The sequence below is a fragment of the Aedes albopictus genome, chromosome 2 (genome assembly GCF_035046485.1).
Source record: "Aedes albopictus strain Foshan chromosome 2, AalbF5, whole genome shotgun sequence".
NCBI classification, from domain to species: Eukaryota; Metazoa; Arthropoda; class Insecta; order Diptera; family Culicidae; genus Aedes; species Aedes albopictus.
The window spans coordinates 497,396,215-497,415,215 of record NC_085137.1 but is presented as its reverse complement, the minus strand read 5'-3'; the positions used below and the strand labels follow the sequence as shown (position 1 = coordinate 497,415,215).

At 39.8% G+C, this 19,001-nt stretch overlaps 2 protein-coding genes across 10 annotated transcripts in view; both read left to right on the top strand.

The window, feature by feature from the left end:
- LOC109408749 (serine/threonine-protein kinase N) overlaps positions 1-19,001 on the top strand; it is a 371,435-nt gene that overhangs the window by 200,209 nt on the left and 152,225 nt on the right. For 6 of the 8 annotated variants that reach the window (XM_029870467.2, XM_062854354.1, XM_029870464.2 and 3 more), the window contains one exon: positions 12,390-12,711. In XM_029870467.2, coding sequence (XP_029726327.2) covers positions 12,390-12,711 — 322 coding nt within the window. The remainder of the gene's footprint in view (positions 1-12,389; positions 12,712-19,001) is intronic. The other 2 variants (XM_029870470.2, XM_029870468.2) reach the window with 1 other exon arrangement.
- LOC134288706 (uncharacterized) overlaps positions 1-19,001 on the top strand; it is a 345,573-nt gene that overhangs the window by 211,502 nt on the left and 115,070 nt on the right. The gene's annotated exons all lie outside the window — the stretch shown is intronic.

The window sequence follows — 19,001 nt, the reverse complement described above, 5'->3', positions numbered from 1 at the left end:
GGGTTGCATCCTTCCTGTCCGTTACCAAAGCGCAAAGATTTCGGACTAATCTCTGACTCTTATACAAGATTGACGCAATCCTCCAACGGTCGAGTGCTGTCCTGGCCACGTCCTTGCGACAGCTGAGGGATGGGAAAAGGAAGATTAGTTGGACACTTATGAAAGTACATAGAGACCTCTACATTCTTTCAGGCCTAGGCGTCACGGGAATTTGGGTGTTAGGGGAAAGGTAAAGTTCAAAGGAAACGTTTGGTCAACGTTCAGGTGCACAAACTATTTTTGGTTGATGCCTGGTTCCTTTCTCAATTTGATCCTTGTTGGGTGGGTGTTCGATTTCAAATCTGAAATAGAAAAGGAAAATTATAGATTCACCAGAATCCTCCCATATAAAATGGTAGATTGAATCCTCCTGAAATAAAACGTTTATAAGTAGTAAAAAAGAACGCAAAAATAAAGCAATCAAATATTGATCCTGCTTTGATCAAATATTTCTTTCTGGAAACAGCCAGATCAAAATTTAAGTTTGAATGCTATGCTATCCAAAAATTACATAAAACATTCTGAAGGTTTTAAATTAATGGGCCAATAAATTTCTTTCCAAGCAAAATAAACCTGTAAATACACTCATTTTATTTGTTATGAAGTTTGTTTCTACCATTTTTGGCGTATAATAGTGTTTAATTTTAATTATAAGGGTGAATTAATCGAATTAATTGAATGATATTTACTTTTTTCATTGTGGTAGTTTCGGATTGCATCTGTGTATGAACTGATAATTGTTGAATTATCATCATGTTTGGGTTGGTACAATTCTTTGGATTAAATATTTGATTGATTGATTTGTCTTTATTAAAGAGACTATATGGATTAAATATAAATCAAATGGTAAAAGCATCCACCCATCCTCCCTCACATGAAAGTTCAGCCAGTAATACATGAAGATAAAATATAATATGAGATTACATACATATAAGCAGTTTAAAATAATAGTGGAATATAGTGTAGCAAAAAGTCATGTAGTGAAAATATATAATTTGCTGACGAGTCACTCTATCAACCAAATGGGGGAGTAGAAAATTATTATAATAATCAACGTCAAACGATCAAACTGTTGGAAAAAATCCGCCTTGCTAATATAACGTGTTGAGTGAGTACTTATTACGCACAGTATCTAGCCATGTGCAAAATATCAAGTGAAAGGTCTTGAAATTGACTGAGCCACAGCAGCAAGCGCCCAGAATAGGTCCCAGACTCAACGCAGGGGAGTATGCCTGTCGTACGACATACCGCTCCATACAGTATGCGACAAACTGGAAGTAATGCCAGATTTGAGTAAATCAATAAATCACACAACATAAAGAAACAAACAATCAAACAATTATGTACTACCCTTCAATCTCTAATAAGAAACAAGAGACTGTTTATACATCTTGGCTACCGATAATGACCACAACTACCGGTCAAACTTCACCACTTTCCCGACCACTCATTTCCCCCTACGCTTTGTTTGCCATTCTCGAAAAGGTAAATGCTACAAACAACAAATAATAAGACCCTCCCCAATCCCCAAGCTAGCTTTTCGGAAGTGCTGGACAAAGATCCTACCAACCGTTGGAGTGAGGTGCAGAACACCTTATAGGAATTGACCATCGAACGACGCATCCATTGTACGAACCCGAAGCGGGCGCAAAATGTATATGGTCGATAATGATGTATTAAAAATGGTCAGATCTCACCCATTTGCTGGAACTGGCATCGCTGTCATGGGTGGAACATCAGCTCTTCAACTTTCCAGAACCATCAAGGCACTCCTAGTCGCACCAACACCCACAATCATTTCTATCTTTTTTGCAAGTTTCTCTCCTCGCACCCACCATCACTCCCGGTCGATTGGACTTCCGTTAACGTTATCATCCGATCACAAGACAACCTTCGCGAAACAAATACACTACCCAAACCAACAAGACCGACATAATTAGTTATAAAACTAAAAAAAAAAGAAATTCTCCAAACAAAAGTTTTCACTATCATTTCTCCGAGAATTCCCCCAAAAAATCCTCATAAAATCCTCCATGAATTGCATCGAAGAATTCTCCAGAAATATCCTCCTTCAGAATATTTTGGGGGATTCTGCTAAAAGTTTCTCTTTTAGAAGTTTATGAAAGTATTAGTCCAAAAATTACTGATAGAATTCTTTAAAACAGTTTCTGTGAAGATTCCTCCAAGGATACCTCCGGAAATTCTTCCGAGGACATATGTTCATGAATTTTCCCGAGGTTGTTTTATAATATCTCTAAAAAATCCTTCAAAATATCTTACAGAAATTCAAAAGAAGGTTCTTTCGAGGATTTCTTAATGAATTCTTCTGAAAAATCTTCAAAAGGATCATCTTGAAACAGCTCTGAGCTCTAAAAAATTCCACGACTTCTTCAAAATTTCGTAAAAATTTTCCCAGAAATTTAAACAAAAACTCGTCCATAAATTTCTGCAAGGAATTCGAGAAGTTCTTCAGTGTTTTTGTGACAAATTCTTGACAAATCGCTCCTCCATAAGGCGTCTATAAACTATGAAGACTCGTTTTTGGCCATTGATATGTATAGGAATTAGTATTAAGTGAAATGAACTCCGAGTGAACTCAATTATAGGTACCAATGAATTCAATAGAGCCAGTATGAACTTGAACCCGCAATCGAATAGTCGTATCAAACTAAAATCCGAAAGTGTCCAACTGTAGCAGCTCTCCATCATAGTAAACTCCGGTCGTAGCATTTCCCGGTTGAAGTCCCAGTTCCCGGTCATAACATCTGGCGACGAGCATAAAAACCCGCGGCGCGTGTAATAGAAGCCGCAGCACCATCGCGTGTGGTGATTCATACAAAGGTCGTGACAGATACCTAGTGAAATAGTGAAATATCAATTCAGCAAACATGGCTACAGGTGGTGATGATAAAGGTCTACCCTTTGCGGTACCGGTGGCACCAGTTGCAGAAAAAAGAACAAAGGGAAAGTTCTCAGTATTCGTTGCGGGCCTTAATGTGAACTCGTATTTGCAAACTGTAGATATTTTTTTTTTTCAAATTGAATAAAACTCCAGCTGACGAAAAGGCGCTGGAATTTATTACTAGTGTGGGTCAGGAAACTGCGAACAGAATAATAGGCAGTTTTAAACCCGACAAAATAGTGAACAAAACGTATGATCAGATAATAGACAAATTTAAGAAATTGCATGATGAAAAGAAAAACGTGTTCGCGGAACGATACGGGTTGATAACCCGCAAGCAAGCAATAGGCGAGACTCTCGATGATTTCGCTATTGATTTGCAAGATATCGTAGAGCACTGTGGTGTTAATGTTGAGACCGAGGCTACTTTAGTGCAATCTGTGTTCGTAGCAGGTTTGAGAAACGACAATATCCGAGAAATAATTCTACGTGATGCTAGTGATAAACTCAGTTTGGCACAACTTTTAGAAAAAGCTAAGATAATCGAAATCGCGGTCCAAGAGTCTCGGAAAATGGCCCGCAGTGAAGGAGGAGACGTGAATTACTTCGATCGTCGCGGATCGTATGCTCAATCTCGTAATATGGTGAAGAAAAGCAAGTTTGGTGAAACGAATCGTACATACAAAAGCCAAAGTGATCTATCTAGTCATCGGGGAACATTCAAACCAAACAACCAGACAGTGTGTTACAATTGCTATAACAAAGGCCACCTGTCGTACGACTGTACCATGCCAAAGGCGAAAAAACCCAGATCTAGTGTACCAAGAAGTTCCGGTTATAGAAAGAGGGCCTTCGAAGAACGGATTAACCAGCTAACTGCAGCCATGGAAGAACTCAAGTCATCACTTCAGCAGGAGGAAGAATTGTCCGATAAACAGTCTATCGACGAATCCGAAGACGATAGTGGGTAAATAATGTACTGCTCGGTAAGTCAAACAACATAACACCTGCTTTAGTGGAACTAATAGTAAACGGTAAAAAGTTGGCTATGGAGTGTGATACTGGTGCATGTGCCACAATATGTTCATTCAATACTTATAAAACACAATTTGGCAATTTAGAACTAATACCAATTAAAAGGAGTTTTTTCGTTATCTCGGGAGAGAAGGTTTCAGTAATGGGGAACCTCAAGGTACAAGTGCAACTCAGAGAAGAATTGAAAAATTTGAATATATTAGTGATTAAATCTCCAAGAGATTTCGTACCTCTCTTAGGGAGAGATTGGCTGAACATTATTTGGCCAGATTGGAGAAAATGCTTCACTCTCAATTCACTGCAGAGTGAACCGAGAGAGCAATGGGTACAGCAGGTTGTTAAGAATTTTAAAAAATCATTCCCTAAAGCTTTCGATGATGATTTAACAGAGCCAATTAAGGATGTAGTGGTAGACATAAAATTTGATCAAAACGCTAAACCATTCATACACAAACCCTATACGGTAGCTTTCAAACACAGGGAAAAGGTAGAGCAATACTTAGATAACCTGGAATCAAAGGGGATTATCGAAAAGGTACAATATGCTGAGTGGGCTTCTCCTATCGTTGTGGTGGTAAAACCAAACAAAGTTGATATTAGAATTTGCATGGACGGTTCCAAAACAGTTAATCCTCACATAATAACCCACCATTACCCATTGCCGTTAATTGAAGAACTGATTACCAACAAGAGTGGCGCAAAAACATTCGCTGTGCTAGATTTACGAGGAGCTTATCAACAGTTAGTGGTATCAGAAGCTACAAAAAAGTTGTTAGTGATAAATACACATAAAGGCTTGTACGCCTTTAAACGGCTACCATTCGGTGTAAAACCTGCGGCTACTCTTTTCTAGTCTGCTATGGACAAAATCTTGAATGGAATTCCTGGTGTCCAAGTTTACATAGACGATATCCTTATATGGGCAAGCTCTGACGAAGAACTGATTGAAAGGATCAAATTAGTGTTAGACAGATTAGAAAAATACAACGTTAAGATCAATACCGGGAAATGTCAGTGGTTTGTCTCTCACGTGAAATATTGCTTTATTCATTGAAAATTTTCTTTGCCTCGCTGAGTTGTGTGACGTTTTCTTCCAGCGAAAGCTTACGCTATACAGCAAATCGCTATATTTCACACTAACACAGCAAAAAATCTGTCAACAATAACAAAATACACATGCATTTTCAGCGGAATGCTCTATTTGCATGACAACAATCCACTCTCACAGCTAACGGATGACCGCCGTCAAATATCAGGATTGCCAACTGCCCGGCGACTGCTGTCAAATCTCTTTGTCGCCGAATCTGGCGCTGGGTCTTCGGCGCGGAAACCCAAAGGTGGGAATAAAATTTTGGGGTTTACGCGCAATATGTGGGCCACATTCTCTCGGAGGCAGGTGTTTCGCCAAATCCAGAGAAGGTGGAAGCAATTATGGCCGTGCCAGAGCCTAAAACAAAGACTCAACTCAAGTCGTTTCTCGGTATGATTTCCTTTTATTCAAAATTCATACCTAAACTGAATATAATACTATCACCATTGTATGATCTATTGACAAAAAATGCAACTTGGAACTGGAATGCATTATCCCAAAATGCTTTAGAAAACAGCAAAAAAGCTATTTGTAGTTCACCAATTCTAACACACTTTGATCCATTCAAATCAATTACAATAACTTGCGATGCGAGTGACGAGGGCATATCAGGAATTCTAAGCCACAAGATTGAAGGATTCGAAAAACCAGTTTTTTTTTTGTTTCTCGAAGACTTTCCAAAGCAGAAAGGAAGTATCCAATTTTACATCGAGAGGCATTAGCAATTGTATTTGCTATGGAAAAGTTTTACAAATATATTATTGGCCAGAAAGTGAGCGTTGTTACGGATCATAAACCGCTGGTGGGATTATTCAAGGGCAAGAAAAATGGGCCAATGATAATTGCTAATCGTTTGGAACGATATTTTTATAGACTATCAATATTTGATTTTACCATCACCTATAAACCTGGTAGAGAAAACCACACAGCAGATTGTCTCTCGAGATTACCACTAGAGCAAAACTTGAGCGATGCGGATATGAAAGAGAGCTTGAGAATCTCTCACAATGGTGCGAACTACTTAGTCGAAAATCATCAAGTTACTCTCATTTCAAAACTTATTGCAAATGAATCTAAGCTCGATCCAGTCCTCAAGTTAGTAATAAACTACATAAAGAATGGGTGGCCCAATCAGATCAAAGATAAAAATTTAAAAAACTTTCACTCTAAAGTTCATGAACTGTGTTTGGAAGCAGATTGCATAATTTTTAGAGATAGAATAGTAATACCAACAAACCTTAAAAACCATGCATTGCAGTTGTTACACGCAAATCACAGAGGCATACAAAAAATGAAGCAAATGGCACGCAAATTCTTGTACTGGGAGAAAATAGGGTCAGATATTGAAAATTTTGCAGCTTCGTGTAAAATATGCCAGTTGAAAGGTGTAGATAGAACACCACGAATTTACGGGAATTGGCCAGCAACGCATACACCCTTCGAACGTGTACACATTGATTTTTTTCAAAAATACAATCGCACCTTTCTTATATTGATTGATGCTTACTCGTGATGGATAGAAATTAGAAAAATGAACAGAACAACTGCAGAAGAAGTAATTTTAGAATTGGACAATATATTTTCGATGTTTGGCTATGCGCAGACAATTGTTAGTGATAACGGCACTCCTTTTAATAGTTTCAATTTTGACCAATATTGTAAAATGAGGAACATAAAGCACATATTTTCTCCACCGTATCACCCAGCCAGCAATGGATTAGCAGAAAGAGCCGTCCAAACCACCAAAGCGGTGTTAGAAAAAATAATAAACGAAAAAGATTCCGTTTCATCTTTACAGATCGGGAATAAAATACGAACTTTTTTGTACCATCATCATCAAACTCCGACCACAGGGGATAAAATTATACCGAATGAACGAATTTTTTCATTTAACCCGCGTTCAGAATTATCTAATTTAAGAGAAGAACAAAACATAGGCGGTATAAGTAATAATGAAATAGGTAAAAGCATGAACTTTAAAATAAACGAGAAAGTTATTTATACGTACAAAGCCAACGGAAGACAATTCAAACATGAAGCAACAATAATAAAACCTATATCCAAGCTAGTTTTCTTAGTCCAAATAGATGGTTCAACTCGAAAAGCACATATAAATCAACTGAAAAAGATACCGCAAACACCATTCATACTAAAACATTATATCGATATACCGAGCTCCCGAAACGACAGAGAAAGTGAAAACTCCCGTTCAGGTGTAGATCAGAACCAAGAAAACAATTCAGATTCTTCTGAAGAATCAAAGCAGATCACAACACAAACGATACGTCGTTCCAATAGAAACAAAAGTTCAAGACACAGTAATCTGAACCTTGAAAAGCTAACTAAAAAGACAATGTAGTTTTCCAGTAAGAGGCAGAATTGTCTTAAAGGGGGGAGATGATATGTATAGGAATTAGTATTAAGTGAAATGAACTCCGAGTGAACTCAATGTAAGAACGTTATAGGTACCAATGAATTCAATAGAGCCAGTATGAACTTGAACCCGCAATCGAATAGTCGTATCAAACTAAAATCCGAAAGTGTCCAACTGTAGCAGCTCTCCATCATAGTAAACTCCGGTCGTAGCATTTCCCGGTTGAAGTCCCAGTTCCCGGTCATAACAGCCATCTCAGATCCCCCCCCCCTTCTTCTTCCCTCGTAGACTTTTGTCCATACAAAATTTTCGAAATTTGTATGGAGCGTAAATTTTGGCCAGATCCCGGTCCCCCAAAGAGTCTACGTAGTTTATGGACAAGTCTTAAGTTTGTACGAGGATTCCTCTTGATAATTCTCCAGAAACTTCTCCGAGGACTCTCCTAAAGGTTTTTGTGTGAACTTAATTTTTTTTCCGAAATTTCTCCTAAAACTCTTTCAAGCAACCCTTCAGTCATCTCTTCTAGGAATTCTTCAGAAGTTACTTCAAGGGTTTTTCTCAATATTATTCCAAGGGGTCCTCCCGAAGGGTCTCCAGTTAGTCTATTGGTTAAGGCTAAGGATCGCCAATCCGGAGACAGCGGGTTCGATTCCCAATCTGGTTGAGAAAATTTTCTCCACTCCCTGGCCATAGTGTATCATTGTCCTTGCCTCATAATATACAAATTCATGTAATGGCAGGCAAAGAAAACCCTTCAATTAATAACTGTGGAAATGCTCAAAGAACACTAAGTTGGAGAGAGGCAGGGCAAGTTCCAGTTGGAACGAGGAGCCGCAAAAGAAGAAATTCATGAGAGGATTAGAACTTAAAATAGTTTCTGCGAAGATCCTCCACGAATACCTCCAAAACTTCCTTCAAAGATTCCTTCAAACATTCTTCCTCCGAGAACATACATTCATCATTTTTTACCGAGGATTGTTTTAGGATTTCTCAAAAAATTCCTCCAAAATATTTGTCTGAAGTTTAAACAAACTTTCTTTCTAGGATTCCTTGATAAATTCTTCCGGAAAATCTCCAAAACATTCAGCTTCGTGGATTCCTCTAGAAAATTATGCGAATTCTTCAAAATTTCAAGAAATAATTTCCAGAAATTTAAACAAAGAATCGTTCACATATTTCTGCGAGGAATTCTCAAGAATATCCTTCCGAAAGTTCTAAAGTTGTTTGCGATAAATTCTTGAAAAAACGCCCCTCCACAAGTTCGTACGAAGATTACTCCAGAAAATTTTCCGGAAACTCCTCCGAGGACGCTCCTAAAGATTTCTGCGTGAATTTCTGCAAAATTATTTTTAACTGAAATTTCTCTTCAAACTCTTCCAGACAGAAATTCTCAAGAATTTCGTTCAAGGACGAGGGCTCGTCCTGAAGTTTCCTCGACAATTTCCACCAGAAATGTATCAGATGACTCCATTTTTGTCTAGTCAGCCTAGTGATTAAGGCTATGGATCTCCAATCCGGAGACGGCGGGTTCGATTCCCGTTCCGGTCGAGAAAATTTTCTCGTTTCCCTGGACACAGGGTATCATTGTGCTTGCCTTACAATATACAAACTCATGCAATGGCAGGCAAAGAAAGACCCTCAACTAATAACTGTGGAAGTGATCAAAGAACACTAAGTTAAAGAGCGGCAGGCCTGCGGGAACGTAGAGCCATACAAAAGAAGAAGAAGAAGAAGACACCATTTGAAATTCTTATGATGATTCTTCCAGAAATTCGTGCAAGGATTTCTCCACAAAATTATTCTTAGATTTCTTCTGAGAATTCTTCTCAAATGATTTTTCCGGAAATTTCTCTGATACATTATAGTAATTCCATTGAGGACTCCGTCACAAGTGAATCCATTGATTCCTCTGGAAATTTCTAAGAAAATTACTCTTGGAACTCCTTCAGCAAGTGCTCGAAAAATTGTTCCAAGAATGCTTCCAAAGATGCCACTACGAACTCCTGTGGGGATTCTCGCGCGAGTATTTCCTAATTTGTTTCTACTGGAATCGCTCTAGAAATAACAACATCTTCGATATTGATTTATAAAAAAGAAATGTCTCCCTTACATCTGGATGGAATTTTCCTGCATTTTATTACAATTTCTTACGGTTTTTTTTATAGAGTATCTTCCTAGAATTTCTCTACAGTTTTTTTCAAAAACATACCTCATAATCGCTTAAGGGTTTCTCTGAGTTACTTTCCAGATTTCTCTCGAAATTCATTAGATACCTAATTTTCCACTGCTGGGTGGCAGGTGAGATAATTTTAATTTTTATTTTTTTCTCGAAAACCACAGGAAATTTCGCCAAATATTTCTCTAAGAACACCACTACAATCTTATCATAAAAGTTCATCAAATAACAAGCGTGATTAGATATAAAATTCATTTATTACAAAAACAATATGCCAAATTTTACGGATATGCCGGAACCGGTTCAGATAGGGAAAGAACAGGACTTTTTAGAACCACGCTTCCAGAACCAGCTGTTAGCGTGTAGTAACTCAAAATTCATAAATTTTCACTAGTAATTTATACAAAGGTCATGCTAAAAGCAAAAAAAAAAACCTGGGATATTTTTAGGGTCACCTTCAGAAATTACTCCACCCTTCGGGTCTTCCGCAAGAGACTTCTCCAGGAATTTATTCTTCGTGAATTCCTGTATGGAGAAATTCTTACAGGTACTTTTGCAAGAATGCATCGAAGAATTTCTCCAGGAATTTACCCATAGCTTCCTTCAGTGATTCCATTATGATTTCCTCCAGAAATTTCTTCAAAAATTCTAGGAATAATTTTAGAAATTCCTCCAGTAATTATTCCAGTGCAATTTCGAGGATTCCTTCAGGAATTTGTCGAGAGATTCCCAGGTATTTCTGCAAGTATTTTTGCAGTTATTCCTTCAGAGATTTCTTTAGTGATTCTATGTATATTACTACAAGAATTCCTCTAGAGATTGCAAATTTGATTTTCCCAGAAATTCTTTCAGAAAACTCTACCAGTGATTGTTCATACATTTATCCAGGAATTTCTTCAAAATTTTCTACAAAAAAACCTAAGGATTCAATAATTTGTCCAGAAATTGCAACAGAGATGAATTCTCTAAGATGTTTTTTTAGGGATCCCTACAGAAGTTCTTCCAGGAATTCGTTTTGAAATCTCTGCTGGGATTTCTTAAGGAATTCTTCCGGATTTTTTCAAGAATTCCCATCTGCGAGATCTTTAGTGCATCTTCCTGGGATTATTTCAGGAATTTCTTCTGAGATTTCTTCCTGGGCTTCCGGGAATTCCTGCAGACATTCCTGCAGGACATCTTCCACGAGGAAATCCTCCAGGGATTCCTCCAGGATTTTTTTCCAGGGACTCCTACAGTAATTCCTCCAGAGATTCTTTCAGAGATTCATCCAGCGATTCCTCCAAGAATCGCTCAAGAAATTCCTCCAGAAATTCTTTTGTACAACCCTCCAGGGATTCCGCCAGAAGTTCGTTCATCCATGAAATTTTCCAGGGATTCCTTCAGGCATTCATTTAGGAAATTATTTCTAGAACTCCTCCAGGGATTCATTCAGGAATTCCTTCAGGTATTCCTGCAAGAGTTACTCCATGCATACCTCCAGGAATTCCTTCAGGTATTCTTGTATATATTCCCCCAGGGATTCCTTCAAGAATTCATCCAGAGATTGTTCCAAGAATTTCTCATGTGATTTCTCCAGAGGTTTCTCTCGGGATATCTTCGAACATTTATTCAGGGGTTCCTTCAGAAGTATCAGAAATCTTTCCACCACATTTTCCAGGGATGCAGCCAAAACCTTCTCCAGGGATTCCTCCAGGAATACCTGCAGTTTTTTTTTTGAACTGCTTCGATTTCTAGAGGAATTCTTGAAGATAGTTTTACATTTACAGGGACGCAAACAGGAGCCAGGATATTCTCCAAGAAGTCATTGTAAATTCCATCATGGGTTTTCTTCAGAAGTTTGTGTAGTGATTTCCCAGAAATTTTTCTTGGAATTTGTCCAACAAGTTTCCTAGAAATTTTCCAGGGATTCCTTCAATCTCTCCAGCAGTTTCTTCAAGAGTTCACTCACGGATTCAATCAGTAGTTCTTACAAGAATTCCTCTAGATAATCTTTCAGACATTTCTCCAGGAGATCCTTCCGAAATTCACCCAGGGAAGAATTTCGGAATTCTCTCAGGGATTCCTCTTGAAATTTCTCTAAGGAATGCATCAGGAATTCCTTATTGAATTCCCCCAGAAACATCTTTTTGAATTCTTTTCGATTCATTCAGGAATTTCTAGAGATAAATTCAAGAATTATTCCAAGAATTGCATCATTTGAGAGTTGTTCGGGAATACTTCAACAATTTCTCCAGGGATTCCTACTGGGATATCTTGAGGGCTTCCTCCAGTGATAGTGTCAATGCTTTTATGAGAATACCTTCGAGAGTTTTTCCATGGATTTTTTTTTCGATATTACGTCTATTGACATTTCTTTAGGAGTATGCTCTGAGATGAGTAAATGCAGTATAAACTGACTTTAGGGAAATTTCGGTAAGATTGTTTACAATTGAACAATATTTATTGTATGAGTTATTTTTCTTTACTTTTAGATTCGAAATGCTGCTTAGTTGGGTAGATTTTTTAGCCTGTTGGGTTACACTACAAAAAAAATTAGCTTAATTTAAAGTGAAGCAAAAAACACATGACAGGTCCTTTTGGACTTGTGCTGTGCAAATTCAGCGACTAATAGTTTACTGTTAAATGATTCCCAATAAAATAATGTTACCCCTACTAAGAGCATCGTGACCTGTCAATTGAGAACCGTTCTACGCCGAATCTCATCCAGATACCGCAAAACAAGATGAAACTAACCCTCTCTAACCCTCACCATCTCTTCCATCTCCATTTCCAGGGCGATTACATCAAACACCCGGTCCTGTACGAGCTGAGTCACAAATATGGCCTCACAGACAACCTCCCGGAGAGCCTGCTGCCCAACCGGCTGGAAGAGATCAAAGAAGCCATCCGGCGGGAGATTCGCAAGGAGCTCAAAATCAAAGAGGGCGCCGAAAAGCTGCGCGAGGTGGCCACCGACCGGCGGTCCCTCTCGGACGTGGCCTCCATCGTCAAGAAGAGCAACAACAAACTGGCAGAACTGAAGTCCGAACTGCACGAGCTCGAGAGCCAGATCATACTGACGCAGGGCAACAGCGTCAGCAGCAGCAACGGACAGGGTGAGTTCCAATTGGTTCGTCCGCGTTTGGGTGGGTGCTGTGCTGTATTTGCTATGCTCTGGTATAATGCACCATAATATTACGACATCGAAGACGCACACAAGACGAACTTCTTGCGCTGCTGGGCGGCGGGTGATAATGACTGTTTGGAATTTGTGTACCCCGCGTGTGCGCATCCACCACGTCGGTGGTGGGTGCCGGTTGATGAACCTTTTTCCATGTATAGCCAATAATGCAAGCGAGAGGCGAACGCGGAGAAGCCGGCCAGAGATAATCCATTCCAATTATTGGTAATTTTCTAAGCGATTTTGCTTTTGTTGCAGTGCAGTCAGTGTGTTGTAATGTGGCACTGATTTAATAATAATAATAATAATAGAGAAAAATGCAAACAATTAACACTGATAATTTGAAGTTGGTTGGTTCACAGCGATGCATTATGCTTGCAAATAAATGCATTTTGTGCATGGATAGCAGACTCGAGAACGAAATCGGCTTGAAATTTTAAAATGAGCGGGAATGACGCAGCTTGGTGGTGAGGCTTATGAAACTAATTGGTGTAGATTTATTGTTATAATTTCGCTAATCAACCGAAATTATAACAATAATAACAATTATAACTTTGGCACATGAATTGGTCAATGTATTTGTAATCTTATCATTTCTTTTCACATAAAATTGATTAATTTCGAATATACGTCAACTTTGCCTCCGAATTTTAAGTTTTTTCGTCCGACCCATTCTTATTTCCAGGAGAACATAATTTAACTCCTACAGCTCAAGCTCTTATTTAACGAACGACGACAGGTATTACCCCTTGTCCAAAGTCGTCAGTCTCTGAAATATATTTCTCAAGAATTTCGTTTAGTTCACTTCAACAAAAGTGTTTTAAATAATTTGAAGTATTTGGATGACAACGCTAATGTAGGGGAGAACTTCTAGAACTCTATTTACTGTCAGGTATCAGGTATCTGAAGGCCGGCTCCATTATCCTCCATTATCCTCCATTTGGGACATTTGTGCCATCGCCATAATAATAGCTTATTTCATCATCTACCTGAAGGAAAAAGGAAGGAAATATGGATAAGGATGGGGATAAGGACAGGTAGGGAAATAGGAAAAAATACCCTGGAAGAGGGTACTAACGCATAAGCGTACCACAATGGGTTCAAACAGCGCCCTGAAAAGGGCACTGTAATAACGCATAAAGCGAAAGAGAGCCTACAGCTCTTTACCACAGTGGGTTAAGGACAACAGAATATCCTGTAGATTCAGGTCTTTGAAGCCAGTTTCACTTAATAAGTGTTTACCGAATACTCGCAAACGCAGTTGTACAAAAACTGGACAGCTATGTACATATCAAATGATACGAAGTTCCATAATCAGATTCACAGCTATCACATGCAAATGAATCAGCTTGCTGAATATTCGCCATGTGATAGCTGAGTCGGCAGTGGCCAGTCAATGCTTTAACCAGAATGCTGCAATTCTGCTCTGACAGATTTGTAAGATACTTCGCCACCCTTGGAGATGGCTCGGTACAATACCATTTGGTTTGACGACATGACTCCAAACTATTCCAGTATTATCTGTGTTGAGTGGCAGCCCAGTTGTGAATCTGAAGCTTTACCCAATACTTCGATATCGGAATAGCTGGCTCAGGGCCAATGAAGCCATGTGATGCTCCAGTGCGAGTTAACTCATCAACCAATTCATTTCCAGCGATGGAAGAATGGCCAGGTACCCATACAAGGTGAACAGCGTTTGCTGAATTCAGCTCCTCAATTTGAGTTCGACAAGCGATAACTATCTTCGACCTGGAGTTGGCCGAAGCAAGTGCTTTAATAGCAGCCTGGCTATCTGAACAGAAGTATATTACTTTTCCCATTACGTGCTGCTGAAGTGCTGATTGCATTCCGCACATAAGAGCAAAGATTTCGGCCTGAAAAACGGTGCAGTATCTACCAAGTGAGTAAGACTGATACAGCCTTAGCTCACGAGAATAAACACTAGCACCTGCTCGACCTTGGAGAAGGGAGCCATCAGTGTAACATACGATACCGTCTGAAATACTTCTTTCCAGATATCCAGATGTCCACTCTTCCCGGGAAGGGAATTTCGTGGAAAGTGTCCTATATGGGAAATTACATGCAATTGTAAAATCACTTGGAGCAAGGACAATTTTGTCCTTTTGAAAGTGGAAACAACGAGGTGTGTGTTGATGTGCGGTTCACAGGAGTTTCCTCTAGTAGACCGAGTAGCCGTAGACGGTAAGTGCAATAAAGTCAAAGAGAACTTCGAGCGCTGCGTGGGAGTTGAAGAGAACGCTCCAGACATCGTCATTAAGCACATCCTTTGGAGATGGCCTAACTTTGATTGGATCGTTCTCATTTCGCCCTTTTGCCACCACACAAGACATCCCTAGGCCAATATTGGCCGAACAATAGTTGTGTAAATCCATTTGGGGTTTTAGACCCCAAGTTGTACCAAAGGTTCGCCGGCATTGCCCGAAGGCCATATAAGCTTTCTGAATTCTGAACTCAATGTGAGGTGTCCAGGAAAGCTTGGAATCAAGAATAACTCCAACGTACTTTACCTGTTCAGTCGCATCGATTTCAGAATCAAAGAGACGAAAAGGTCGAACGCCATTACGGTTTCGCCTTTCCGGAATTTACCGAAAGGCCATATTGGCGACACCAACCCTCAACTACCTGAAGTGCGCTTTGCATCAGATCGAAAAGGGTGGTGATACACATACCAACTAACAATGTTAGGTAGTCGTCGGCAAAACCATAAGTAGGAAAATCGCTATTATTGAGTTGCCTCAATAGCGTACCTGCTACGAGATTCCACAAAAGCGATGACAAGACTCCCCCTTGGGGGCATCCACAAACACTCCATTTCCTAATCCCTGCTAGACGCAATGTCGAGAAGAGATATCGGTTTTTGAGCATTTGATGAATCCAATTGGAAATCATTGGAGATATACCAGAAAAAGGTATTGATTCGGAGAGAGGCTAGTGTAGTTTGCACTGTCGATGTTAACTGCCTAGTCTTGCAGATACGGACTTCAAGATTCAATTGTTTAGGGAAATACCAACGTAGGGCTCCCGAGCAAAGTCTGATAGCAAATTGAAAACTTTTTTTGATGTTGTGATATTGCAAACTTTGATAACTCAGGTTGTTGTCGTTTTGGTCGTTTTAACGGTTAAAACATCTAAATTGAGAGCAGAAAAATGTTCCTGTGACAGCACATTAAAAGCAATTTTTGCTATCGATGATAGCAAATTGATAACTGTTTTAGTTATCTGCGCAAGAAAAATGTAGAGATTTTTTGATTAATATCAAATCATAAATGCAATAATATAATTACACTAATGATATTTATATCCCTAGAATTGCTTTACAAAGTTTTTTTTTTTTCTGTTCGGGTGAGCCACTGCGACCAGTATTTAGATCTTTTGTGGCATTACCCGTATCCTTAGTATTTAGTGCATGTCGTACTACTCCATTGTCATTGAGAGGCAATGAAGCATCGATTTCTGTACAGTTCCTGTTTTGTTATCCCAGAGGTGCAAGAAATCGATTGCGATGAAAAGGTCCCGTTATCATAGAGATTAAAATCCCAGTGAAAGAGCGCCCCTAATCAAACACAATCTATTTGAATTCTGAGAAAAACAAAACGGTGGTACTGATATTTATCCATGCATCGGAACTCTAGCCCCATCCATGTCTTGCTTCTAGTTTAGTCCCAGGACAACAAAGAAAAACCCGGGACTTTAGGCTAGTTGCAAAACTCTGTCAAATTAGAGAAAGTGTTCTACAATAAGAATGCACGTGAGTCCTTGAATTACCACAACTTAACAGTCCTTGATAGGTTAGTACGTATTTAGATACGTAAAGCATGTTTATTTTCCTAACATCAAGTGTTGTCTCGAGTGGGCAATGTCCGATTCTTCAACTATCAGTAAGGCAGAATAAATGCAATTTTAGAAACTGTCACCTCACCAGTAACAAGGACTTTGTACCATGAATCCTTATTACCAAAACATATCACCCCAACTTGACAAACCGGATGTCACTAGGGTTCGGTTTGGTAGATCTTGAACCGTAACGCAACACATAAAGGCGATCTACCTACGTTACGGGCTCCGTTAAAGATCGAGCATATTTTAAACCCCCTCAACCATTCATCCATCAGCACGGGTCGCCTGACACCTTGGATTGGGGTTCCCTGTTTAGTGGACTTTTACCCCAGGAACAGGTGGTCCGTAGTGTTATTCTTAGCCAATTGAGACAACCGCTACCGACACTACACAGCTATCTAGGCTGATCGGGAAAAGAAGTTAACATTGATGCTTAACTTCTAAACGAACCCGTTCAGCCACAGAGCTTACTAAAAGATTTAAAACTATTGTAACACTTAAAATAATAACAGCAAACGGAAAACAAAATTTGAAATCAAATTAAGTAAAGTTAAACTGATATCAAAATGTGATATCAATTTGTTGCTGAATACAAATCATGTTTTCGATTTGCTGTGATCTTGTTGTTGAACTTTGCTCGGGGTAGGTGTATTGTCAATTTCCGAAGTAGTCTCCCCATCACCAGTCGTGTATACCATCGTGTTTGATGTGGAATTAGGTGACAAATTGAAGACTATGTGTGTAATCATTCATTACCTACGGTTAAATGGAGACATGTACGCGTATGACCTCGACTTTGTTATCCTGTTCAACATTATATACGACTTTATGTTAGTTGAGCACACCCTATGTCCATGAGAGGCAGAGTAATGGCGACACCAAAGTTCCTCATCGGTGACCCTTCATTCGTAGCCCACACCAGTCGCCAGCGATTCTACTATAGACGGGCAAGGACTCGGGTCGTGAAGCAGGAAGCGCCCTAGATGATCCTTTCTCTGGAGACTGCCCGATGGAAGGCATTATCCCTCCATTTCGTATTAGCACTCTCACATAGGCTCTCATATCAGGCTTTTTTGCATGTTCTTATCTCGGTCTTGAGCGTAACATTAAATAAAAGCCGCGAACGTCAACCGGCGCGCATCCCGTTCTTCATCAGTATGTACTCGCTGTACCCGTCGCAGCGTTACCAGATCTACGGAAATTTCCGTAGATCTACGGAATTGCGCTTATTTTACGGAACTACGGATCCGTAGAATAAATCTACAGAAAACCCGGTTTTTATACGGAAACCTACGGAAAACTACGGGAAATCTACGGATTTTCACCTCGAATCTACGGAATAAAAATTCTGAAATTCTCCCCCCCGCTCATCAATTTTCATCTACGGAAGCACTTGTGAAAAAATCTGACATCACTGACCCGTCGTCTTGCTGTTAGACAGATGCGATGCAAGTTCACAATAGCTTGGGTCCACCAATATCCTAGGGTGGTCTTTCCTAGGCATGGTACATGGTCCAGGAACTACCAAGACCAGGACTGCAAAAAGTAACGTCGGTATTCGACTCCGCTCGGTCCCGGACTCCGGCTTCGTCCCGTCTACGAATCAGGTATTGAAGTCATCCGCTATTAACACCGACATTTGCCCTGTAGACTCGACCGTTATACGCTCCAGCATCTGCGTGAACTGCTGTCCATGGTGTCGACCACCATATTAGGCACTACGAAGACTCATTTTTGGTCAACTCATCGTAGACTTTCATCCATACATTTTTTTAAAGTTTGTATGGACACCCTACCACGCACTCCCCCCCCCCCCCCCCCACCCCCCCCCCCCTTGAGCCGTAGTTTGTGGACAGACCCTTTCCACAATTTTAGACCCGTCCGCAACCCAATTACCTTTTCCGGCGGGTACGCGGTATTGACCAGATATCCGATCACTACAGTTGCTGTATTGCGTCACAATATTCCAGGTTTTACTGCGAAACCTGCTTTGTGTTTTACTAACCGGAAGGTCTGGACACATTCGGCATCCTGTCGGGTGTTTGCAGTTCACGGACTTCCCGGAACGACGAGTTCTTCCGCGTCCGTGATCTTGTCCAGATTTTACACTGCAGGCATAAAGAATCCCTCATATAGAAAGCTCGTCAAAACTGAACAAAATGTATCTTTTGTCGGCTAAATGCACTAGTTTCCACGTGAATATGCCTAATGAGAATGAACAGCATCCATTTCATTGGTTTTGAGGGGCCTTGACCCCACCAACTACGTCATAAGTTGCACATCTATCTTCTATTCGTTTTCGTCTTCCTTTCGCTTATGTTACATCTGTTAAGTAACCTGAGAAGTGTCGTGCATTTTTGAGGTTAA